The 25,625-nt window shown below is 43.3% G+C and overlaps 1 protein-coding gene and 1 pseudogene across 2 annotated transcripts in view; both read right to left on the bottom strand.

The window, feature by feature from the left end:
- LOC143857330 (disease resistance protein At4g27190-like) overlaps nucleotides 1-25,625 on the bottom strand; it is a 63,035-nt pseudogene that overhangs the window by 34,037 nt on the left and 3,373 nt on the right. Inside the window, exon 2 of the transcript XR_013238620.1 lies at nucleotides 13,935-14,009. The product of XR_013238620.1 is annotated as a disease resistance protein At4g27190-like (transcript). The remainder of the gene's footprint in view (nucleotides 1-13,934; nucleotides 14,010-25,625) is intronic.
- On the bottom strand, nucleotides 24,458-25,592 carry LOC143856939 (uncharacterized). The gene is made up of 2 exons (XM_077367220.1): nucleotides 24,837-25,592; nucleotides 24,458-24,742 (listed from the first exon to the last, which is right to left on the bottom strand). Exons 1-2 carry the CDS (start codon nucleotides 25,590-25,592, stop codon nucleotides 24,458-24,460), a joined length of 1,041 nt encoding a protein of 346 aa, XP_077223335.1.

Below are 25,625 nucleotides of genomic sequence, written 5' to 3'. Positions count from 1 at the left end.
TAGACTTGAGGGACGAAGGGGAGGGCTGCCACATCAGCGGTGAACAGTAAACCTCCCTTCCTCTTTATTATATATAGATGTGTGTGTGTGTAAAGTTGAGAATATATAGACTAGGAATCATGTATGCATTCAAGTGCATATGTCGTATTAGTGGTATATGTGAATTAATTAATTCCTAATTTTGGATAAAGAGAAAAAGAGTTATAATTGGCTAAGGAGAGAGAGAGAGAGAGAGAGAGAGAGAGAGAGAGAGAATTTATGAGATGGAGGTATATTTCAGGATGTCAGCCCAAGGGTTCCCATGGGTTCAATCATTCACCTTTACCTTCTTATTTTGATACTAGCAAACCTAAATTGATTAGCCCTTATAGACTAATGTGTTGCCTTTGAGTGTTGTGTCTTAGACAGGAACTTGACATGTCATATCACCATTACACAACTCAACACAACACATGGCTTGATGATCAACATGCACCATAGACCAAAGAGCTTGTACACACATGGGAGACATCATCCTTGGAAGATGTTCAAGTCAAAGAGCTCAAGTCAAAGATCCCACAAGTATGCCTTGCAAGTGCCAGTAGAAGCTTGGAGATGAACCAGCATTGGTGACCACCTCATGCAGCATAGAAGATGTTCGAAGAATGGAGGAAGTCACAAGAGCCAAAGAAAGTCGAAGAGTTCTCTCTCAAGATCAAGTTGTCCAAGAAAGTGTGGATGAGCCAAGCAATCCAAGAAGACTCAAGGTTTTATCATTTTAGATTGTATTTGGAGTCCTCTTGTTTTAAATGTATATTTGCACTTTCAAAGGTTTTCAAAATGGTTTTCTTAAAACAAATTTGATATCTCTAGAAACCATCCACACTCCCCAAAAGGTGTTTGAAAACCTTGGACAAAAGCCCAAAGACCATGGCCCAAAGTCCCTAAGATTTTAACTTTAAAATGGAATTTTAAACAGGGCTGGTCGACCGGGGTTCCCCGGGCGACCGCGGTAAGGTCGCTGGAAGTCCAGCACCTATCGAAACATAGCGGGCCGGTTGACCAGGACCTCTCGGGCGACCGTGGATGTGTTTCTGGAAATCCAGAAACAATCCAGTATGGTAGGGCCGGTCGACCGCCATAGGGCCGGCCGACCGCGGATAGGGATTTGGACAAAAATAAAAATGTCCAGGTTGTACTCGGCAGGCGACCGCGATATTCCCGGTCGACGGTGATGATAAGAAATTTCAAATTAAAAAGAGAACGCCCGATAGGGCGAGCGGCCGTGACACATCAGTCGACCGCGACGGTCTCGAAAAGTAGCCGTTGGGGCTTCGGGGCTTGACTTTTTCAACCCAGTTTTTTACGGTTTTACCCCCAAACGGTCATATTTCTTCATGGGCTATTTATACCCTATCAAAACCTTACTAAACAACCTTTTGCAAGATTATTTTTCAATCTATTTGAGCTTACAGTTTCACATCAAAGGTTTTTCCTCTTTGAGTTTTGATTTTGCAAATCCACATTTATCAAGAGGATCTCCATAGGGCTTTTCACTTTCTTATTTTCTTTGGAGAGATTGTGAGCTATTATCTTTGTATCAAGCCTAATCAAGAGGCTAAGAGTGTTTTTTATTTTTGTTCTTCTTTGTATTGAGGGTCTTCGATTCGGCCCGGTAAGAAAGGTGAATCGACTTTGTGAAGAGGGTTTTCATTTTGGCCTTTGAAGGAGAAGCTTGGTTGTAAGAGGGTCTTCGATTCGGCCCGGTAACAAAGGAGAATCCGAAGCAAAGAGGGTTTGTTCCCTCGGAGGCGGAGAAGGTGTTTTGTAAAGCTCAGAGATTCGAGGTGTGGAATCTCATCATTAGTGGAGTGCCCAAGGAGTAAAACTTGAAAGAGTGGAGTAGGTCTTTTTGATAGACCGAACCACTATAAAAATCTTGTGTCTCCTCATTGTGGTGTGCCTCTTCTTCTACCTTTCTTCTCACTTGGTGATTGGTAACTTCTTTTCTTTTGTATTTAATTTTAATCTATATTAACAAGGGTTTGACATAAACAGCTCAAATTTGTAAATTGATTTCAATATCACTTCTATTTAAGGCAAAAAAATTTAATTAACCAATTCACCCCCCTCTTGGGTTGTGACACTTGTATTTCATTTGGTATTAAAGCTAAGGCTCTTAAAAAGGTTTTAAATTTAAAATCTACAAGAGAAAGATCTTTTGGCAATCCAATGTCATCTAGGCTTCCTAGCTTTGATGGAACCGACGTTGGATCTTGGTTGATCCAAATGAGGTCTTATCTAAAGGGTCTAGATAATGACTTATTAAAAGTTATTGAAAACAGATTCACCCTATGTAAATTTAAGAGAGTAAATGAATATGACAAACAATTATTTTCCTTAAACTCTAAAGCTATGAGTGTCATATGTTGTGCTTTACCAGCATATTTATTTGATAGGATTTCTACTTGTAAAAATGCTAATGAAATATGCTCTAGACTTGAAAACAATTTTGATCCAACATGTCTCATTGCTTTGGATAATGCAAATAATATTATGTCTTGTGAAGCTCCAAATATCAATGAACTTGTTGATAAATGTGAAACATTGAAGGAAGCTTTAAATATTGAACTTTCAAAAAATAAAAGACTTCAACACTCTCTTACCTCTATTTCTAATGAATTGTTAGAATCGAAAAAAGATTATTAAGATATATTAGATGAAGAAAATGAGTTAATTGAAAATAATATGAAATTGCAAAAAGAAATAGAAGAATGAAAACTGAAAGAAGAAGAACATAGGACAAACTCATCTCATGAATTAAATGTTCTAAAAGAAGAAATAGAAGAGACGAAATTAGAAAATGAAGAACTTATATTGAAAAACCAAAAACTACAAGAAGATAAACATGTATGTTCTCATTTACATTCTTGTAGTTCTATTTGCTCTTCATCTACCAACTCTTATTCTTGTACTTATTGTGGTAGATTAGGACATCACAAATCTAAATGTAGGTTTAGATTTGTGAAATCTTGCAAGTTTGTTTGGGTTAGAAAAGATTCATTGCATAACACAAATTTGGTTGGACCCAAGATGATTTGGGTTCCAAAGCCCCTTATTTAAATCTTAATCATGATTATATGTTAGATTTAGGGGTTGTGCTAATATTGTTAAATCTAATGAAAATGTTCACTAGATACATCACATTTTGTATCTAGTTACATGTGCTTAAAGATATATCATTTGAAATGAGTTATTTGATACATGTGCTCATTATTGATTATCTTCATGTATCTATTAGTGCTTAATGATCACATCTCTTTGAAAAATATTTTATAGATACTCATATACTGGCTTGATTCTTATGTATCTATAAAGTAGTCTTCATACCATTAATAACATGATATATTATATTAATTTATATACACTCATGTTATTATGCACAATAGATTACACTCTCTTATAATGGTATGATCATGTAGTATGGTTAAGTGCTTGATATTCCATTTGAAACTTATTCATGCACTTAGTACCATCATTGACCCATAGGAATTGCCTAATTGGTTAAAGATAGGTTTCGAAGTTTAGATATCTTAGTATCCTGAACTCTATTAGGTCAAATTTAATGTTTGCTAGATCCTAAAGGATTCACCTAGTCTATCACATGTTGTCTAGCAAAACCAAAACAAACATATGCTCCTAATAACCAATATCCTTAAAGAACTTAATGACTTTGGAGCCAAAATTAGTTAATCTAGATAAAGAAGATGGAAAATGAAAATTGAAACCTTTAATCATTCTTCTTAGAAAATCTAGTAAACTTGGATGAGTCAAAACAAAAAGCTTGATGAATTTTCAAATCTATAGAATATATCATAAGAAATTCATTAGTTGTTTCATAAGCCTAAAGTGATTTTCATCTATGAGAAATTATTAAAATCACTTGGCCTTTGAAGTATTCCCTTTGAACTTAAAGTTTTATTTCAATTAATTGAAATTGATATTGGTTCAATATGAGAAATCCACATGGGTCATCTTATTCTCTCATTGAACTAATTATGTCAATGATACTCAATTTGATTATTCATATATGACATGTACATCACTTGTTTTGATAGAAACTAATATCATTTTAAAACATCAAACAAGTGAATCTTTTAAATGATTGTGAAGTAAGAAGAAACTTGTGTCATTCCTAACCCTTCACAATAAACAAAAGTGCACTAGAAAAATAAAAACTTAGTTAAAATCTACATAAGTGTGCACAGTAGAATACATTGTCACTATGGAGTGTTTCATATTTGAATAACTACATTATCCATATGACATTGATTAGTTCACAAAAATATTGTACTTGACACATTCTAGATATGTGAACTTCAAACTTAAGTGGAAGTATCAAATGTAATGATTATTAAAATCCACTTAAAGAGAGGCATGTGATTTAAAGTGATATATACACACACATTTGCCTATTATATGTGATCTATGAATATCATAGTAAAGACTCCCAAGCTAGATCACCATAAGTTTGAGTTATTTGAAAATATTTTCATCATATACTCAAACTTGTATCTCATGACCATTTTGGCAAAATTGTAAACATCATTGAAATCATGAGATTATACCTAAAAAGTCAGAAATGTGCTAAAATTGAGATATATAATTGGCTTTAAAAAGAGAAGAAGTGAAATGAAATGTGTTTTGATAATCACACTCAAATTATTTAATTACACTTAATTCATCAAAACACATCTAACAAGCTAATGGGAAGATGAAGATGAAAATAAAAATGAACATTCCCTAAATAGTTGGAAACTATTGTGCCTTAATAAGAAATCTTCTAGAATTAGTTGTCCTCACAATATGATAGAGTTGCTTGTGCTATGATAGATTCTTAAATACTTGTCATCAGTAGCTATTCTTGGTATGTGTATAATTGTCTATTTGTATAGCACTCAATATATGTGATATCCCCCTGTATGGTATTAACTGAATGGTGAAGATGTTAAACCTTAAAGTTAAAAGCTACTCAATTGGTGCTTTTAGCCTTCTTACTTGTTAAGAAGAAGTCTGTACCCTCACCTTTAATCAATGCATCTAATTACTTTGGTTTCTTGCCAGCATCTTAACCATGATCAGTCATATGTGCCTTAAATTGTTATATATATATATATATATTATGCACCTATTTAGGGGGAGCATGGTCTGCTAGGTTATCATCTCATTTGGTATCATTTGATTACCCCTAGCAAGCATGCAAATTGTAGCCCAGGGGTTGCTTTTCAATTATTCACCTCTCAAACCCTGGTGACTCTGTGTTGGACAGCCCTTTGGATTCATACTCTGTATGAGTCACTAACAAAGGAGGAGATATATATGTAATATCTGTTATTCTTCTATCTTATCATATGTTGATTGATATGTTTACTACATTACATATGATAAGTAAACTCATGTGGAGCCCTATTGCTCCATATGTGTTGTAGTCAGGGCTTGTCTCATGCTTTCAATCTGAGATCATGTCTCATTTATGACAAATACTCTTAGCCTGAGCTTCAATGTCACATCATTCTTAGGCTTCAATCTTATCTTGAATGGCCTCATGATAGTTATCACATTTGCCACTGATAAGTTTCTATCCTTGTTGCTTATCCTGCAAATCTTTGAAACTCCATTCATAGGATCTTATCTCACTTGATCAATCCTATTGCCTATGATTTCATTCACTTATCATGTGCTTTATAAGTCATTTGCACTCAATTTTCATGATAAGTTTCTTTGGCTAATCACTCACGGTCATATCCATAGCCATTTTGTATTGTCATGCCTTGCCTTATAGGTTTTACCAAAGGCTAATGACAAATACTTAGGAGAAGAGCCAAATTGTTTGATTCTCATGTTTATATGGACCATAGTGATGTGCTCACAATGTCCATTGGCCCCATTAGTTGTGCTTAACATATAAATCTTTTAGATTAAAAAAAAAAAACTGCTTATCAAGAACTATGCTTGATTTTTCTTCTTAAATCTTTATGATAAGCATTAGTTGAGCTTAAATGTTATATCCTTATTAGTTTCATGGGCCATAGAAGTAGATCATAGTATTTTGACACTCTTTCACCTATGCCCATCCACAAACATAGAAGTGTTTCACACTGTCAGTTCATATTTCTATGTTTGATTATTCTTATCATGTATGTTTTCACTTTAAATATATCATATCCATGATAAGTAGATAGGGGGAGTAATCATGGCACTATAGTTTGAACCTTAAGTGTTAAAATCCTTCATTTTTGCTGCTGCCAAAAGGGGGATAATTTCAGAATTGATTAGGCAGTCCATAGTCTATATGTATGGCTTGCTTTTTATTGTCATATTACACCTGTGCATATAGTGAGGGGGAGGTATGCTCTATGGTTATATCATTTAATGCTTATTTGTCTATTCTTTTGATATCTCTTACCTCCCTAATCAATTTGGTTTGCCATCAGAAAAAAGGGGTAGAATGTAAGCCCAAGGGTTCCCATGGGTTCAATCATTCACCTTTACCTTCTTGTTTTGATGTTAGCAAGCCTAAATTGATTAGTTCTTATGGATTAATTTGTTGCCTTTGAGTGTTGTGTCTTAGACAGGAACTTGACATGTCATATCGCCATTACACAACTCAACACAACACATGGCTTGAGGATCAACATGCACCATGGACCAAAGAGCTTGTACACACATGGGAGACATCATCCTTGGAAGATGTTCAAGTCAAAGAGCTCAAGTCAAAGATCCCACAAGCATGCCTTGCAAGTGCCAGTAGAAGCTTGGAGATGAACCAGCATTGGTGACCATCTCATGCAACATAGAAGATGTTTGAAGAATGTAGGAAGTCACAAGAGCTAAAGAAAGTCGAAGAGTTCTCTCTCAAGCTCAAGTTGTCCAAGAAAGTGCGGAGGAGCCAAGGAGAAACCATCCACACTCTCCAAAAGGTGTTTGAAAACCTTGGACAAAAGCCCATAGACCATGGCCTAAAGTCCCTAAGATTTTAACTTAAATTTTTTTTTTTAAACAGGGCCGGTCAACCGGGGTTCCCCGGGCGACCGTGGTAAGGTGGCTGGAAGTCCAGCACCTACCGAAACATAGCGGGCTGGTCGACCGGGACCTCCCGGGCGACCGCGGATGTGCTTCTGAAAATTCAGAAACAATCCATTATGGTCGGGCCGGTCGACTGCCATAGGGCCGGTCGACCGCTGATAGGGATCTGGACAAAAATAAAAAAGTCCAGGTTGCTCTCGGCGGACGACCGTGATATTCCCGGTCGACCGCGGCGATAAGAGATTTCAAATTAAAAAGAGAGTGCCCGATAGGGCGGGCGACACCGACACCCTGGTCGAAAATTTTTTACGGTTTTACCCCAAAACTGTCATATTTCTTCATGGGCTATTTATACCCTATCAAAACCTTACCAAACAACCTTTTGCAAGATTATTTTTCAATCTATCTGAGCTTACACTTTCACATCAAAGGTTTTTCCTCTTTGAGCTTTGATTTTGCAAATCCACATTTATCAACAGGATCTCCATAGGGCTTTTCACTTTCTTATTTTCTTTGGAAAGATTGTGAGCTAAAATCTTTGTATCAAGCCTAATCAAGAGGCTAAGAGTGTTTTTCATTTTTGTTCTTCTTTGTATTGAGGGTCTTCGATTTGGTTCGGTAAGAAAGGTGAATCGACTTTGTGAAGAGGGTTTTCGCTTCGGCCTTTGAAAGAGAAGCTTGGTTGTAAGAGGGTCTTCGATTCGGCCCGGTAACAAAGGAGAATCCGAAGCAAAGAGGGTTTGTTCCCTCGGAGGCGGATAAGGTGTTTTGTAAAGCTTGAAAATTCGAGGTGTGAAATCTCATCATTAGTGGAGTGCCCAAGGAGTAAAACTTGGAAGAGTGGAGTAGGTCTTTTTGATAGACCGAACCACTGTAAAAATCTTGTGTCTCCTCATTGTGGTGTGCCTCTTCTTCTCCCCTTCTTCTCACTTGGTGATTGGTAACTTCTTTCCCTTTTGTATTTAATTTTAATCTATATTAATAAGGGTTAGATATAAACAACTCAAATTTGTAATTTGATTTCAATATCACTTCTATTTAAGGCAAAATTTTTTAATTAACCAATTCACCCCCCTCTTGGGTTGCCACACTTGTATTTCACAGGAGATTAGAGGAAATTAAGGAGAGAGAATAATGGAGAGAATAAAGGAGTGCTTTTTGGAATCTCCTATAACTCAATAACATAAAAGGGTGTCTAGCAGTTGTGTTTGAAAAAAATAAGTTTCACCATTATTAAAATTGAAAGAGTGGAGAGGGAGGTGGTGAAGGAAATCTATCTCTCTCACACCCACATCTCTCCTCTGTACTTTTTTTTTACTATTGGAATTCCACTTTTCCAATCTTGGTGTTTTGGCTTGGAGCCTAGAGAAGGAGTAATGTAGATCCTTTGTTGTCTGTGTGTTTGAGGGAAGCCACTACTCCAACTTCTAGGGTTTCCATCTAGGGCAGATAAGAAACCGAGTGGGGAGTAAATCAAGCAGAGAGATCATTATTTCGATCTTCGGGGTATATAATTCTAGATCTTTTGAATTTAATTTTCAAAACCAATAAAATCTAATAACTAGGATCTTGAGCAGGATAGAGGGAAAAATTTTAAATACGTTTTCTCAAAAATTTGATAGAGGGAAAAAATTTAAATACATTTTTTCAAAAATTTGTTTGTTTTTTAAACTTTTGTTTACGATACCTTTTCCCGACAAGAGTTTTTATATGGTGCCCAACTGTCAAGTAACGGTACCACACTTGATATTTGATCCAACGGTAGCACACTTTTTAAGAGGCTGTTGTTGGATCAAATATCAAGGGTGGTACTTTTGACGTACCACCTTGACGGGACTTCGCGGTCATCAAAACGGTACCACCCTCTCCCAACAAGTATCCCATCCAGATTGTACTATAGATGATGAATATCCAAAAAATATGGTTCTACCTTTTGACATTCAGGTGTTATTTGAACCTTATTATCTGGGAACATCTCAATCTCCTCATAACCTTCTTCATCCTAGTTAAATTTCCTCAACATATGAACAATCTTTACAAAACTTTAAAAAAGAACCAACATCCTTTCACACCACTATCTTAATACTGCGGTTCAACCTTTCCTTAAACACGTTGTAATCAAACCAGGAGGGAATTAAGGAGTGAAATGCTTGATGAAAATGGAATGTGATGAAGAGAGAGTAAGCTGCTCAAGCTGCATTAGAGGCAATGCAGAGAGAGAGAGAGAGAGAGAGAGAGAGAGAGAGAGAGAGAGAGAGAGATGATGATGATGATGATGATGATGATGTTAGAACTTCATTCTTGAGGAATTTTTTTCCTTAACAAAAGATGTAATTGATGTTGAAAATGTTAGATTATATGCCCTAAAATCCAGTCATGGTGCAATGCATAAGAGCAAATTAATGGATTTCATGACAATTAATGAATACATTAAAGGAATGCAGTACATGCACATATGTTTGTCCTTACGTAGCATTGTAGGAATATCATGCCCATAGATTCACAGATCCTGAGGGGCGGGGAGATATGATATTCCAGTGCTTTGCAAGTCTAGAAGTTCCTGGTTGGGGTTGAGACATGACATCACTTCCTGTATACAACTAGCATCAGACCTTGCCTCCATACACTCATTGGGGTGGCTTATCTCAGTCACTGGGGTAGTGGGCCCTAAGCAGGCAGTACGAGACCCCCTTACGTCTTCTCAGTCATCTTGCCGCCCCACTATCTATCCGCAAGGACACCCTTCTTCGTCTGCCGACACTTCATCGCCAAAACCGACAAACCAGAAGGCTTTTTCCTTAATCATACAGAGCCCCATAAACCGTGCACAACCACTACACTTCTCACTCATAATTTAGCTTCCCATGTAACTGCCAAGTTTCTGTTGTCCTCTATACACCCTCTGTTTTCCACCAAATAGTCCCAAAACCTTCATTTTTTTCCATGTACCAACATCCTAAACTAAACTCCCTCATGAATTTCCCTACAAAACAGCCGATGCTTTAAGGCACACGATTAGCCAACAACAAACTTACTGTTAGTCACACTAGCCAACCCACTAACATTCCCTAATCTCCATCTTTTTCTATAGATTTAGCCTCACCAGATACCTAGAAATTGAGCCCACACCTGCCAACCCATTCTCAGCCCATTACATCTTAGTTTAGTCGACAATAGCCTATGCTGAAGCTTCAATTGATTACAACTTGAACCAATCTTGTTTCCTTTTAACCGATTAACACCCAAATTGTTATTCTTTAACCTTCTACGAGTTTAACAAATGTTGAATTCAAGAACTACTTCTTCAACTATCTTTGAAACTAAGAAATTTCAACTTAGGATCCACACCAAGGCCTACTCCACTCCACCGAGAACTTTGATGGCTTTACTATCTAATTCCCTTAACAGAGGGGAATCAACTCAATTATAATTCGGAGATAGCTCTACGTCTCCAACACTCACTCTGTGGAGATAGCTCTGTGTCTCCACCAACACTCTGCCAATACAAAGTTTTTTCCCAAAGAAAATGAAAATACAATTCCCTCTTCAAGGGTAGATGAAGCTCTCAAGCTCACAATAAACTTCTCTCTTAAAAGATGTACAATTTTAAGCCTAGATCCAATCCCTTCAAGAACTCATAAAGACAAGGCACAAGGGTGTTAATCACTGTTTAAGATGTTCAAAACATGTTTGGGAGTAAAAAAGTCAAAACAAGTGTTAAATTAAACATGTATATATAGCGGAATAGTACATATAGCCAGTTGAGGGCAAAACCGTAATTTTTAGCCCTAAAAATCAACTAGCCATTATACCTCCAACGACTATATTTTCGCCGCGGTAGATGACAATGTAGACGTCTACGATTCCGTCTATGAAATTTCTAGAAGCTGAAAATTAATTCTGGTTGCCGGTAGATGATGCGGTAGGCGTCTACAACTCCATCTACGTTTCATCAAATTCAGTTTTTTATTCCAATTTTAACCATGCTTCTTGGAGATCTTAGGCATTTTTTCCATGGTCTATATATCCTATTTTGGTGTCCTTTGAGTGCCTTATCATGGGAGTCTACGAGAGATTGGATTTATGCAATCTAACTCAAGACTTGACTCCAATCTTCAATATGATCTTTCAACAAGCCTTGGTCTTCTTCTCCACGGATCTTCTCCTCTTTTCTTTGTCTCTACATAACCTTCATGAATGGTCCAGGCCTTCTTCTTCCTTTGGCTTCTCATGATCTTCATCATGGATACAAGCCATGATCCATGCTTTCCTTGACTTTGTAGTGTTTAATTGAAACATCTCTAATACACGCACTTAAACATCAAACACATTATTAATAACAACACAACTTGTGTTTGTCATCATCAAAACAAAGGAGATTTACCAAGGTGGAAACCTTTGGGCTTACATTATGTTTAACCACCCTCCCTTCAACCCCTTCAACAAAGATTTCCATTAGTTTCGCATGCCCTTTAGACCCTTTTTAACGCCCTTTCCAACTGTTTCACCGTGCCCTGTCAAAATTTTCTCCCTTTTCCTTCCCTTTTCATTATCCTTCTTTCCTTTTTCCCTTTACTACCGAGACTTTGTCCTTAATCTTCAAGCTTCCGCATTCTCTACATGAATTAATATCAGAGATTTCACTGTCGCTATCTAAACCTGTACGTGTTATTTGGTATCAGAGCTTCCGCATCATTAGGATGACTCTATGTTCCAAAGTATATCCAATATTTTGTTGAACTTGTAGATCAATTGATGATTGAAATTTTAGTTGTAAATTTTATTTCATGGATAAAGTGGTGGCCATGGGAGTTTGAGATGGAGGGAAAGAGATATAAGGAAGAGTTAAGGAGGTAGACATTTAAGGTGTGCTAAAGAGATTGACTAGGGACCTCACTCAACAAAAAAAGAGGAATAAAATAATTGATGTCCAATGATTGTATACTATAATATATTCATAAACAATAAAAAAAAGGGAAATGATATTCTCGCTCCCCCTGAAGTGCACATTCGCGCCCCTTATAACGTGAACAGTGGGCTACTTTATGTCAAATCACGCCAAAAGGGGCGCGAATGCGTACAGCAGGGGGAGCGAGAATATCATTTCCCTAAAAAAATTAGAAATTTTTTTTATTGATATCCAATGAATACATACTTTATTGTAGTCTTTCTATATCCATTATTTGTGATAAGTGCCTACGTGTGAATTATTTAATGTGTCTATTTTTGTTAATCATTCCACTTTTATACAATATTTACCCAAGTGGTAGTGTAACAGTAAGGACGGTGAGGTTTGAAATAAATATTCGTTTGCCATTCTAGTCAAATTTTTTCTTCTAAAATTTTCATTTCATTTATCTGAAAATACTAGTGAGTCCTCCATCCATTTCTCCTTTTCTTTGTATCCTTTTATATAGAAGTGATGCAAGTGCATCTCAACCAATTGATGGTTGGATGATCTAGATCAGCAATCGGATTGATTGGATTGCTCAAATCATTGGCCGAAGGCTTTAGAACTGTGTCCGGATAGCTCCAGACCATCAGATCGATGAACCATTGTCCAAATTGTGGATCAAGCAGGAAAGAACTATTCGATGGCTGATCGCCCCCATATCTTCAGAGGATTGGAGTGGCATCAAGATCCCAACCTTTGTCGATTTCATATTTATCACAACAAATTTCACAGGAAGTGTAGAGTTCCAGATGTTTTTATGAGCATTTAGAAGTATTGGGTGTAATTTATTTTGTTTTAATTGGCCGAATAGAAGGTTTTAGTTTTTTTAAACGGTTAACATAGGAAATGGCCGAAAGTCTAGAGTTTTATCTGGAGTTGAAGCTGGACAAAAGAAGTGGAGCTATTTTGTAGGACTTTTTCTACTTTGAGGATCTGAAGTTTATAAAGCTTTGGCATCAAAATTCCTCCTCCATGCGCCTATTGTTTTGGGACTTTATAGGAGAAAAATTAGTAGGTGTTTATTAAAAATGCCAAGCGGACATAAGATTTTGATTATGAATTAAAGAAGGGAAAACAATTAGAAAACGGGATCCCGTGTTGAAAATAAAAACGGGAGTGAATTTACTGTTTTTTTTTTTTTCCACAAAACGGGATCCCGTTTGGTAGCAGTGCTCAAGAAAAAAGTTTCTTGTATTTCACGTTTTGAAGAAGACGCCTGATTAGTTTCCGTAAAGAAAGTAGAATGAACAGTGTGTTACAACCAAACAAACTTGGGAATGGGAAAATGACGTCATTTTACTTGCCTTTCCTAAGAAAATACTATCTCGATGGCAACCAAACGGTCTTCCTCAGGAATGCTTAGTAGGGGCTGACATTTACATTGAGACAAGCCCACTATTATGTTAATAGAAGGCATACATAATTATATTTTTGAAACTACCAGTTACTCCAAAAGCTTAAGCTGTTGGAGAAGGTGTTATTCAATCTTTTATACTTTAACACTCCCCTCAAATGTGGCCCCTCTCTTTTAGGGTTGGCCTACAAGGCACATGCGCCCCTCTTTTGGGTTTGGCCATTGCATGTGGATTTTTTTTACTATCAAGGAGTTTTTTGTTTAACTATCAAGGAGCTTTGAACTCGAGACCTTTTGCTTTGATACCATGTGAAACTACTAGTTATTCCAAGAGCTTAAGCTGTTGGATAAGGTGTTATTAAATCTTTTATGCTTTAACAATATTACAATTAGTGGCCTCGCCCTACTAAAGAATTGCTACTTAATATTCATGAAAGATGAGATTTCACATAAACTCACTAAACTACTATGTAATATTTAAGAAAAAAGTGATTCCCTAGAAACCCACTTACTTACTATTTAATATTTAGAAAGAAATAGATGGTATAGAAACAAGCATACCTGCGTTCACCAACGTGAACTCTCCTCGACGATGCAAAGAAGATGCAGATGGTCGCTCTGATGCCAATGGTGGCTCTGATAAAACAAGAGTGTCACCTTTTAATAATTATATAATATATTTCTGCATGCCTTCTATTGCTTCAATTTATTATGTATGTCATTTTATTACTCTTGTCAAAGTTAGCCTTGATTTCTACCCGACATTTGAGATTTTCGTTTTCGAATTGTTTACTTTTCAAAAGAAAGGAGATGAATACACTCAAGAATTGTTAGTATAAAAGATTAATTAACACCATCTCCAACAGCTTGAGCTTTTGGAGTAATTGGCCGTTTAACATGGTATCAGAGCAAATTGCCTGAGTTCAAAACTCCTTGATATTAAAAAAAATCCACATGTAATGGCCAAACCAAAAGAGGGGCCACATGTGCCACGTGTAGGCCAACCCTTAAAGGAGAGGCCACATGTACCACCTGCAGGCCAACCCTAAAAAGAGGAGCCACACACCAGTTCCACTGTTTAAGTATAAAAGATTAATTAATGCCATCTGCAACGGCTTAAGCTTTTGGAGTAATTAATTGTTTCACATAGTATCAAACCTATTGCCTCACTACAGGTCCGGGGTTCAAAACCCAACAACTCCTTAATATTAAAAAGCCATGTGTACGGCGAACCCAAAAGAGGGGCCACACAATGGGGGAGTGTTGAAGTATAAATGATTAGAGCTTAATCTTTTGGAGTAATTGGTTGTTTCACCAAGAACAAGTGGGGGATTGATTCAAAAAGTGGTCTCAATAAAAACAAGGAGCAAGACAAGTATAGGGCTTTGCAAGACCACTTCGGAGTACCCAGTGATGATCTTATCTTTAAAAGCGGGTATAAGAATTTGAAGTCGAGATATCCCAATCTTCAAGCTCTCAATAGGGGTGCAACTCGCGTCGGGTTGGGTCAGATTGAGGCCAACCCGACCCAACCCGGAAACCTCAACCTCCAACCCGAACCTGACCCGACCCAACCCGATTTCCTAAGTCGGGTTGGGTCAGGTTGACCCTCTGAGCATATGCTTGTTACCTAGAAAAGCAAAGCAACCTATCATCATTCCACTCTATAGGCACCATACATCATTCATTTTCAAAGTTTATATTTGTTTTGTCTCTTTTTTTTTTACATAATACAATTATCAAATCTAAATATGAAATAAAAAATGAATTAATGAATTAATTATAGATTGTGGTTTCCAACTCAGCAACATTCGAGAAACCCCCAAAACGGCAAAACTTATAAAAAACGTGAAATATCAATACATATTACTATATTAGTCGGGTAACGGGTCGGGTTGGGTTGCGCGATACCCCAACCCAACCCGATTTTCGGTCGGGTTGACAATTACCAACCCGGACCCGAATCCAACCCGGAAAAGTTCAACCCAACCCGCACAAAAAGTCGGGTTGAATCCGTCTGGTTCGGGTTGATCCGACCAAAGTTGCACCCCTAGCTCTCAAGCAGTTGGAAGTATTGTGCACTACTAAAGCATTCTTCTAATCTTCGTGGTACCAAAAACAGATTTCTTGAAAACCACTAAATCACTCTCTAATTTCTAAGAAAGCAAAAAGAGCATATGAAAATGACTATACCTGCTTTCACCAACGTGAACACAGATGAAACTAGCTTAACACTTTGAAGACCCTGATGGGGCCGGAATTCGGGTCTGCGATCGCACGGTGGATAGAGGGCCTCCGCTGGGGTCTGCAATCACAAACGAAGGGGTCAGGGGGGTCCGGGGTTGGTCTCGGACGACCACTTCGACACCCAAGTCAGATTCTGGACCATCGATATAAAAGACAGCAAGAAATGGCTGAGGCATAAACAGGTTTACCAAGATCGGTATGCGGGTTCTTTCTCTGTCGCCCGGGCAGGTGGGTCGGAGGCGAAAGGAGAGGAGGGAATAGGGCGTCCAACACCTCTTTCCCCTCTCCTTGCTTAGGGTCCGGACCCTCGATGACTGAACCAGCACCTCAATGACTGAACCAAAGCTCCCTTCGAAGGTGCCTCGTTTGGTAGAGCAGCTCCTCTGCTTAAGTCGGTTTAGGAGGAAGACAGGATGGGATCAATCGTTGATTCCCCCAAACAGAAGAAGCAGGAAGGGAACCCCCGAAAAAAAGTACCTTTGTCTTGGGCTGGTTGCGGTATTTATACTTTGATTTTGTATGCTCCTCCCTCTCATGGGGCGCCAAGGGGTCTTTTCGTCATTTCAGAGGGAAAACCTTCTTTCGTTGGATTGGGCGGCCTCCCTGGTTCGTCGGCGCGCGTGGCTTTGTAATCTTGTCCATAATCATAATGATGGAGTTTTTGGAGGCGGGGAGGTGACACGCGGCGAGAGCGCGTGTTTTTACCGCGTGTTAATGTCTTTCTTAATCATGATTAGATTCCTCCGCCGCATGGGCGACACGTGGCGGGATTCAAGGGTTCCGCCGTATTTATGTCCCATCATAATACCCCCCTACTTCTTTGGTCCATTGAATGGACCAAGGGAGTAAGTTCGTTATCCGGTCAAACAATATAGCGGGGAAGGCATTTATGAGAGCCTTGGAATATGATGGGACGTGTCGTTTCGTTCGACGGTTCCTTCCCGAGGAGTCGCGGCGTAGTTACATGGTGTTGGCTGGCCGCCCAATCGGAAGTGGATACACACCGGGATAGTTGCTTCGCATTCTGACACAAGGGTTTTTCTCTGGGTTTATAAAGGAGGGTTCGCCCGCTCTGTTCTGCACAAGTCTTCTTTCGTTTTCTCGCTCCTTTCTTGACAACATGCCAAAGTTTTCAGCCGGCTCTTCCTCGAGGGTCAAGGGTAAGGCCCCTCTTCCTGTGGAGTCCTCCAGTGACCCTGATCTGTACTCGGATTCGGAGGAGGACCTTCGAGTCCTTCGAAGGAAAGTCGGGAAGGATCCGGGCCCGCCTCCGGGCTTTTCCCCTCTCCGCTCTTCCTCCCTATCTCGTAAGGATAGGCCGTCTCCTCCTTATGTTGCTAAGAAACGTTCCGTCTTTGTCATAGCCTATCGATAGGGGATGGAACTGTGTGACCGTGTTTCGAAGATGGAGAAGGAGATTGAGGATTTGAAGCGGAGGAACGAGGAGCTGCAAAGGAAAGTCCATGTCCTCAATGAGCAATTGGTCGAATATGAGGTGGATCCCCTGCTGGAGAGTTCTTGGGAGGAGGAAGGGGATTCCTCAGAAGAGAAATCTCTGTTTGGCCGCTCGGGTTGACTCGAGGGTCGGGCCTTTCCTTTTCTTCGTTAGGGGGTTCCTGGGGGCTTGGGCCTGCGTGCCCTATTATTTTTCTCTCTTCTTTTTTTTTTGTAAGCCTTCGGGCCAGACGGAGATTAATCAATGACAAGTTTCTTTTTCGCACTTTAACATGTTTCTTACGCTTCCTTTCTCATCTGCGCGGTAGTTGAGTTTGTTTGAGTGGAGTGATAATGGTAGGGCCGGATCCCCGCTATGGGATCCGGACCCTTTCTGTTTAGTCTGGTCACTTTTGCATTCGCGTGGGGTTGTAGTGATATGGTCGGACCCTGGTAATAGGTTCCGAGCCCTTCTTTGTAGTGCCAGGTGTTTTCCATCTTATGGAATTGTAGAGAAAAGGCCGGACCCTGGTGATAGGCTCCGAGCCCTTCCTTGCTGTACTGGGTATTTTCCATTTGGAGGAATTGTAGTGACAAGGCCGGGCCCTGGTGATAGGTTCCGAGCCCTTCCTTGCTGTACTGTGCATTTTCCATCTGGAGGAATTGTAGTGACAAGGCCGGACCCCGGTGATAGGTTCCGAGCCCTTCCTTGCTGTACTGTGCATTTTCCATCTGGAGGAATTGTAGCAACAAGGCCGGACCCTGGTGATAGGTTCCGAGCCCTTCCTTGTTAGGTGGGGCCGAGTTTTGGGAGGATGCTTCAAATGGCGTTTCATCTTGTTTTAGGCGGGAACGTAGTGGGATAACTTGCTTGGGAAGTTAGTGGCAAGGGTAGAAATGTCTTTCGGTTTTTAAGAAATGGCGCTTCGCTTTTCGGCGGTTCCCCAAACGGCGCCACGTGCGTACACCCCATCCGATTGGGAAGGGACGGAGGTAGGTTGACACGTGTCCAAACCCTAACCTTTAAGGCCTTTTACGGATTGTTCCGTCTTATTTCTTCATTTTCCTTGGGTGCTTTCCTCTGCGGCGGTGACCAATCTTCGTCGATTCTTCTCCGGTTCCCACCCTTCTTCATTTATTTGCTCCGGTGAGTTCTACGACTTCTGCTTCCACTGATTCCTGATATATTTTTCTTCTTTTTTGCGATGTCTGATGCAAGTGGTTCTCAAAACCCTTCCAATGAGTCAGTAGAAGTAGTGGAGAGGGACCCGCCCAGGAAAAGGAGGCGGTTGGTGAAGGGCAGGGGTGGAGGTTCCCGAGACGACCGGATACCCAAGGAGTTGGAAGATAGTCCTGGGGCTTCTAGCTCGTCATCGGGGACCACTTCCTCGGGACCCCCTGCTCCAGTCCCATCCACTCGCGAGGCGGAGATTAGGGACATTACGTCTGACGTTGTCATCCGTCTTAGGCGGGTGGCGTCGTTCAAAAGTTCCCTGGGGAAAGGGGCGGCGGAGAGGATTAGGAAGGAGTATCACATTCCCGATGATTACAGGATTAGGGTTCCTTGTTCTAGAGATAGGGTGTGGGAGGGTGTTACGGAGGAAGATGTGGCTTTTTACGTAGAGGCCTTCAGGGCAGGGGTTAGGTTTCCGCTGTTGGGTATTATAGTCGAGGCCCTCAAATTTTATCGGGTGGCTCCTTCGCAACTGGCGCCCAATAGTTGGCGCACTCTCTTGGCCTTTGTGGCCAAGGCGGGCCTTCATCAGATTCAGCCCACCCTCCCTCTGCTGAGGAGCTGTGTCGCCCTCAGCCCTCTGGTGAAGGGCAAGGACAGCTGGTTGTACTTGACCCAGCGCCCTCAGGTGAAGATTGCGGCGATCTTGCCTAACTCCATTAAGAAGTGGAAAGAGGAGTTCGTGTTTATAGTCCCTCTGTCGGATGCGGGTTGGGGTTTTCGTAGGTCCTGGAGGCGTTCCGATGAGTGGCGAAGGAAGTCCACCCCAATGAGTCGGATTATAGCAAGTTTGATCTGGGGAAGCTTGCTTCCGGGGAGGCTATAGATGTTTCCGAGTTTAGGTGGGAGGAGAATTTGGCAAGGTATGGTCTGCTCCGGGCTATGGAGGAGAAGGCCCGCCGGTCGGGGGAAAGTTCGGCTAGTCATCGTGGTGAGCCCCTCTCCTTGCTAATAACTTTTCCTGGGCTTTTTCTTTCTTTGGTGTTCTTTTCTGAGCCCTTTTTTTTCTTTTTTTTGGGCGACAGGAATGTCTTCTTCCGAGAACGTTGCTAAAGGGAAAGGGGTCATGGTGGTGGCACCGAAGGGTCGATCTGGTCGGTCCCAGATTCCTTCTGGTTTCATGGTCGCGGCCAGGAAGGATCGGTCGGCGGCCCAGCTTCCCGACCCCGCGCTATCCGGTTCCTCCAGCCGCTCAGTTGGAGCAAAGGACACGTCGAGGTCTCCTACTAAGGAGTTGGAGCCTCCCACCAAGAGGGTCATTCTGCCTCGCGCTGCTCAGGGAAAAACCGGTCGGTCAGTCCGTACTTCGACCGCATTTGTGGAGGACATGCCTAGCCGCATGGAGGGGTCGCTCATGACCAAGTTGCTTTTGGACAGAATAGAATTCCCGGCGCATTGCAACCAGGCGCAAGGGGAGACGTTCAAGCCGGAATGGAAGATTGGTGTTGATGACGGTGTCCTTTCGAACCCGCGGGCCGGGGTAGAGCTGGGGTGGATGACCGCCCTTCCTGGTGATGAGGCCGAGTTGGAGAACTTCCCTCGCCAGTCGCTGGGGGCTCGGTACCTCCACTCTATGTCATGTGTAAGTATTACGTGGTTGGCCTTCGTTTCTTCCGTAGTCCTGTGATCGTATGTGGCGAGTTGCTAACGGTCCGTTTCTTGCAGACTCAGAGTTATGCCAGGAGGATGCTGCAGCATATGATCGAGGATGAGTCCGAGATGGGAGCTTTCGAAGAGCGCGTTCGTAAGCTGGGCGAGGATCTTGAGAGGGTCCAAGCCGTGAAGGCGGCGCTTGATGATACCATTAAGGACCTTCAGGGGCAGCTGCAAATGTCTCAGCAGGCTAGGGACCGGGAGGAGAACAACCTGTTGGTGCTCCGATTGGCACGCGATGAGGAGCTAGCGAAGGCGCGGGAGGAATGGCGGGGTTCGGACGAGTTCTACAAGGCCGCGGCCGCGTTTAGTATTGATATCGAGATTGATGCCTTCGTCGAATGCCGGCGGCGCGTTCGTGAGGTAGATCCCTCCTTCCCCTTGGAAAAGCTGATTCATGATGCGGAGGACGTGGTTGCGGAGGACATGGTTGCGGAGGACATCCCTCAAGGCGTGGCAGACGCCGGGGAACCGATTAAGGACCCGGTGGTTGCTCCAGATGCTCCTACCGAAGCGGAGGCCCCCGTAGGAGGCCAGTAAAACATTTATCTGAACCTTGTTTCTTTGGGACCCGGTTTGGGGGTCGATGAGCTTGGGTTGTAATAACTCTTTGCACTCCTCTTTTTTTTTTTTTTTTTTTGGGAGACAATGTTTAGGGTAGTTGAGCCCTTTTTTGCAGGTTTCTTCTTGATGGAATGTCGTTGATTTCAAATTTTGTTGGTAAGAATACCTCGAGTGCGCCCTCGCGGGGTGTCACTTTAGGGCATTTTGTTTGTGGAAAGGTCATCTTCCTCTCGAGTGATCAGCTCGGAGTTGATGGGCCCTGCATGTCCCTTTTTAAAAAAGAAAAGAAAAAAGGGACAGGTCTTCTTCCTTTTTTTTTTTTAATTCAAGGGGAGCGTTTTAGGGTATGTTCGGGGGGATCAACCCAGATGTTACCTCTCTCTCACTCCCTGTGTCCTTTCGGCCGGAAAGTGGAGATGCGCGAGTTTTAGGAGAGAATGTAATTTCATTGATCGCAAAAGGAAATACATATATATGTGCTGCAAATAACAAAGAAAGAGGGAAACAAAACACATATAACAACTTAAAGGAAGACACAAGCCTTACCCATTAGTTTTACTGGTAGAATTTTCGGAGGTTGTCCATGTTCCAGCTTCGAGGGACCGTGGTCCCGTCGAGGCGTTCAAGTTGGTAGGCTCAGGGGCGGAGTGCTCGAGCGACCTTGTAGGGTCCTTCCCACTTTGGCGAAAGCTTTCCTGAGTTTCGGGGGTCGGAGACCTCTGCTCGCCGCAATACCAGATCCCCGGGCTTTACCGAGCGTTTGTTCACGCGGGAGTTGTAGTATCGCGCCACCTTTTGTTGGTAGGAGGAAGTCCGGAGGTGGGCCTGCTCTCTTTTTTCTAGGACCAGGTAGAGAGCGTTCCGAAGGAGTTCGGAATTATCATGCTCGTCGTAGTTTTCTGTACGGAAAGAGGGTAGACCAATCTCGACCGGGATGACAGCTTCGACCCCGAAGGTTAGACTAAAAGGTGATTCCCCTGTTGCGGTCCGCGGCGTTGTCCGGTAGGCCCAGAAGACATTGGGGAGTGCGTCGGCCCAGCTCCTCCCTGTGTCCCCCAATCGTTTTTTGAGACTCTGGAGTAGAATCCTGTTGGTCACTTCCTCTTGTCCATTGGCTTGAGGGTGAGCTAAGGAGGCGAACTTATGTTCGAGGCCAAGGTTATCACAGAACTTGCAGAATTCGGCACTCGCGAACTGGGGCCCGTTGTCGGTTATGAGTACCTTTGGGATGCCTAAACGACAGACAATGTCATGGTAGAAAAACTTCTCTGTTGCCTTAGAGTTTGGTTTTGCCACAGCCTTGACCTCGACCCACTTGGTGAAATAATCAATGGCGACGTACAGCATTGTATGTCCTCTAGGGGACTTAGGGAAGGGGCCGACCAAGTCCATGCCCCACATGGCGAAGGGCAGCGGTCCTGCCACTGGGGAATAGGGGGTGGCCGGCTGTCGGGGGGTGGTAGCGAATCTCTGACATGAGCCGCATTTCTTGACGAATTCCTGGGCGTCTCTGAGGATCATAGGCCAGAAATAGCCGTGTCTTACAATCTTCTGGGCTAGGGTCCTTCTGCCTCCGTGATCCCCGCAGATCCCTTCGTGAACCTCCCGTAATGCGTATTTTGACTCGAAGGGTACTAGGCACCGGAGGTATGGCCAGGTGTATGACCGTTTGTATAGCTTGGATCCGTGGAGTACGTAATGGGCGGCCTTGGCGACAAGTCTCCGAGCTTCTAGTCGGTCCTCGGGTAGTATTCCACCTTTTAGGTACCGTACTATGGGGTACATCCAGTTTGGCCTCGCCAGGATTTCCAGCACCTGCATTTCATCAATGCTGGGGTGAAGCAATATCTCTGTGTATACGGAGCCGAAATCATGGGTCTCCTCGGAGGCCATTTTGGAGAGGGCGTCCGCGCGGTCGTTCATGCCCCGTGGCACCTGGAGAATTTCGACTTCCCCCATTCCTTTCAACCTTTCTCTTACCTTCTGGACATATCTCTTCATCCTGAGCTCTTTGGCTTCGTAGGCCCCGTTGACTTGTCCGACCACCAGTTGCGAATCACTGTAGGTTTTTAATTTCCTTGCGCCTAGCTCCGTGGCTAGACTTAGCCCTGCCAACAAGGCCTCGTATTCTGCTAAGAATTCATCCGGGCCATTCAGGACCACTCCCGCTCCGCACCCTGCTTTGCTGGCTGAGCCGTCTACATGCAGGGTCCAATGGGCCTCGCCGTCACCTTCCGGTGATCTAGGCCGCTCGCGAAATTCTCCTTGGGCCGTTTGCTCGGTGTTGACCTCAGTGTCATTTGTCATGGTTGGTCTCTTGGCAGGGTCGGTGAACTCTACCAAGAAATCGGCGAGGACCTGGGACTTGATGGCTGGCCTTAGTCGTACTTGTATGTCAAATTCTCTGCTGGCTGAACCGTCTACATGCAGGGTCCAATGGGCCTCGCCGTCACGTTCCGGTGATCTAGGCCGCTCGCGAAATTCTCCTTGGGTCGTTTGCTCGGTGTTGACCTCAGTGTCATTTGTCATGGTTGGTCTCTCGGCAGGGTCGGTGAACTCTACTAAGAAATCGGCGAGGACCTGGGACTTGATGGCTGGCCTTAGTCGGACTTGCATGTCAAATTCTCCCAACTCGACTGCCCACCTTACCATTCTTCCCGAGGTCTCCAGCTTCTGCAGGATTTTCCTTAGCGGCTGGTCGGTCAAGATTACTATAGGGTGCGCTTGGAAGTAGGGGCGGAGCTTGCGGGCAGCTGTGATGACGGCGAGAGCGAACTTCTCTATATCCAGGTACCGAACGTCCGCGCCATGGAGGATCTTGCTCACGTAATATACCGGATGTTCCCGCTTGCTTCTTTGTCCGACTAGCACCGCGCTTACAGCCGTAGGAGTGACAGCCAAGTACAGGAACAATTCTTCCAGGGGTTCGGGCTTCGTCAGCACTGGCGGTGTTTGGAGGTACTTCTTAAAGGCGTCGAAAGCTTCCTGGCATGATGGGGTCCACTCGAACTCCCGTATGTTCTTTAGCTGCCTAAAGAATGGCTGGCATTTTTCTGCTGACCTGGACATAAAGCGGTTGAGGGCGGCGACCCATCCCGCGAGTCGCTGTACCTCTACTGCCGTTGCAGGGGGCTCCATGTTTAGGATGCCTTGTATCTTTTCGGGGTTGGCTTCGATGCCTCTTTGGTTGACCATGAAACCTAGGAATTTTCCGGAGGTCACTCCGAAGGCGCATTTTGCTGGGTTGAGTATCATTCGGGCTCGCCGCAGGGTGTCGAAGGTTTCTTGGAGGTCGGAGATGTGTTTGCCGGCTTCCAGGCTTTTTACCAGCATGTCATCCACGCACACTTCCATGTTTCTGCCTATCTGCTTCTCAAATAGCTTATTCACAAGTCGCTGGTACGTGGCCCCTGCGTTCTTCAATCCGAAGGGCATGACGGTGTAACAGTAGACGCCCTGGTCAGTAATGAATGTTGTTTTCGGAACGTTGGGCTCGTGCATTTTTATCTGGTTGTAGCCGGAGAAAGCGTCTAGGAAGGTGAGGAGCTCGTGCCCGGAAGTGGCGTCGATGAGTTGGTCTATGCGTGGCAGGGGGTAGGGGTCTTTTGGGCAGGATCGGTTTAGATCTGTGAAGTCTATGCAAGCCAGCCAACCTCCACTAGCCTTTTTGACCATGACCACATTAGACAGCCACTCGGGATACCGGATTTCTCTGATAAAACCGGCTGGCAGTAATTTTCGTACTTCCGCTTTGATGTGGGTTTGTCGCTCTGTCGCGAAATTTCTCTTCTTCTATCGGACGGGTTTGAGGGTTGGACTGACATTCAACTTGTGAGTCGCCATTTCCGCTGGTATGCCGGGCATGTCCGAGGCGGACCATGCGAACATCTTTGTTAGCTCTGAGGAAACTGATCATTTGGTCTCGCAAGGTGCCTTTCAGTAGGGAACCAATTCAGACTTCTCTCTCTGGCTGGTCCTCGGCTATGGAGATGGAGTCTAGCTCCTCGATTGGCTCCCCTCTAACCGTGAGAGCTCGCTCTCGGGGGTTTTCGCTTCCGATCGCGAAATTTTCAGCCGGGGCATTGCTTCCTTTTAGGCTTGCTGCATAGCACTGGCGTGCTACCATCTGCTGCCCTCGGACTTCCCCTGTCCCAGTCCGCGTGGGGAACTTCATTTTGAGGTGGGGAGTGGAAACTACCACTCCCAGGTCTCTCAGGGCCGGGAGTCCTATGATGCGCTGTAAGTGAAAGGTATGTCCACGACAAAAAATGTGGTCATAATAGTTTTTTGGAGCAGGTACGTCCCGAAGGTGACGGGTAAGTCAATTTTACCACTGACTTGCACGGACGCCCCCGACAAGCCCCCGAAAAGCCGTAGATGGAGTACTCCGCGGGCCCCAGTCTTTCTTCTCTCAATCTCATTTCTTCGAAGGTTTCTAGGTGTAGTACGTTGACAGAGCTCCTCGTGTCCACCAAGATTTTTCCTACGTCGAAGTTGGCGATAATCAACCTGATTACGAGCGCATCGTAGTGTGGAACTTGCAGTCCCTCGTAGTCTTCGGAAGAGAAAGAGATGATCTGGCCTTCTTGAGGGAGATCCTTCCGGACCTTTTTAGAAGGCATTTCCATGGAGAATACTCGCTCGGCGTATGCTCGTCGACGTGCTGTCGTTGGTCCCCTCGCGGCCGGCCCTTCTGTGATGATGTTGATCTTTCCAACAATAGCGGGTGGCTGCTCGGGGGCCGGTGGCTGACGAGGGGGTCTTACTTCTTTGGGGGATTGGTTGCGCCGCGAGCGGTGGCTGTGGCTTCGGAAATGAGGCCTGCTACGGGATCGGTGCCTTCTGCGGGATCGATGTCTGCTGCAGGATCGGTGTCGTCCTCTTGACCTGTCTTTATGGGAAAGGTGGAGCGCTTCATGCGAGCGCCCTATTCGTGCGGGGCTCCTAAGGTATTGATCTAAATGACCTTCCTCGGCCAATCTTTCTAACTGGAGTCTGAGATGGAAGCAGTGGTTAGTTTCGTGGCCGTGGTCTCTGTTAAAATCGCAAAAACTTCCGGTGGAACGTTTCTTTGGGTCCGTGCTCATTTTCTTGGGAGGGGTTAGGAGACCCTGGTCCCT

This window comes from Tasmannia lanceolata, unplaced genomic scaffold, assembly GCF_043159265.1.
Source record: "Tasmannia lanceolata isolate RefF3 unplaced genomic scaffold, GAP_Taslan_0.1 ptg000024l, whole genome shotgun sequence".
NCBI lineage: Eukaryota > Viridiplantae > Streptophyta > Magnoliopsida > Canellales > Winteraceae > Tasmannia > Tasmannia lanceolata.
This window is presented reverse-complemented; position numbering and strand designations above follow the sequence as displayed.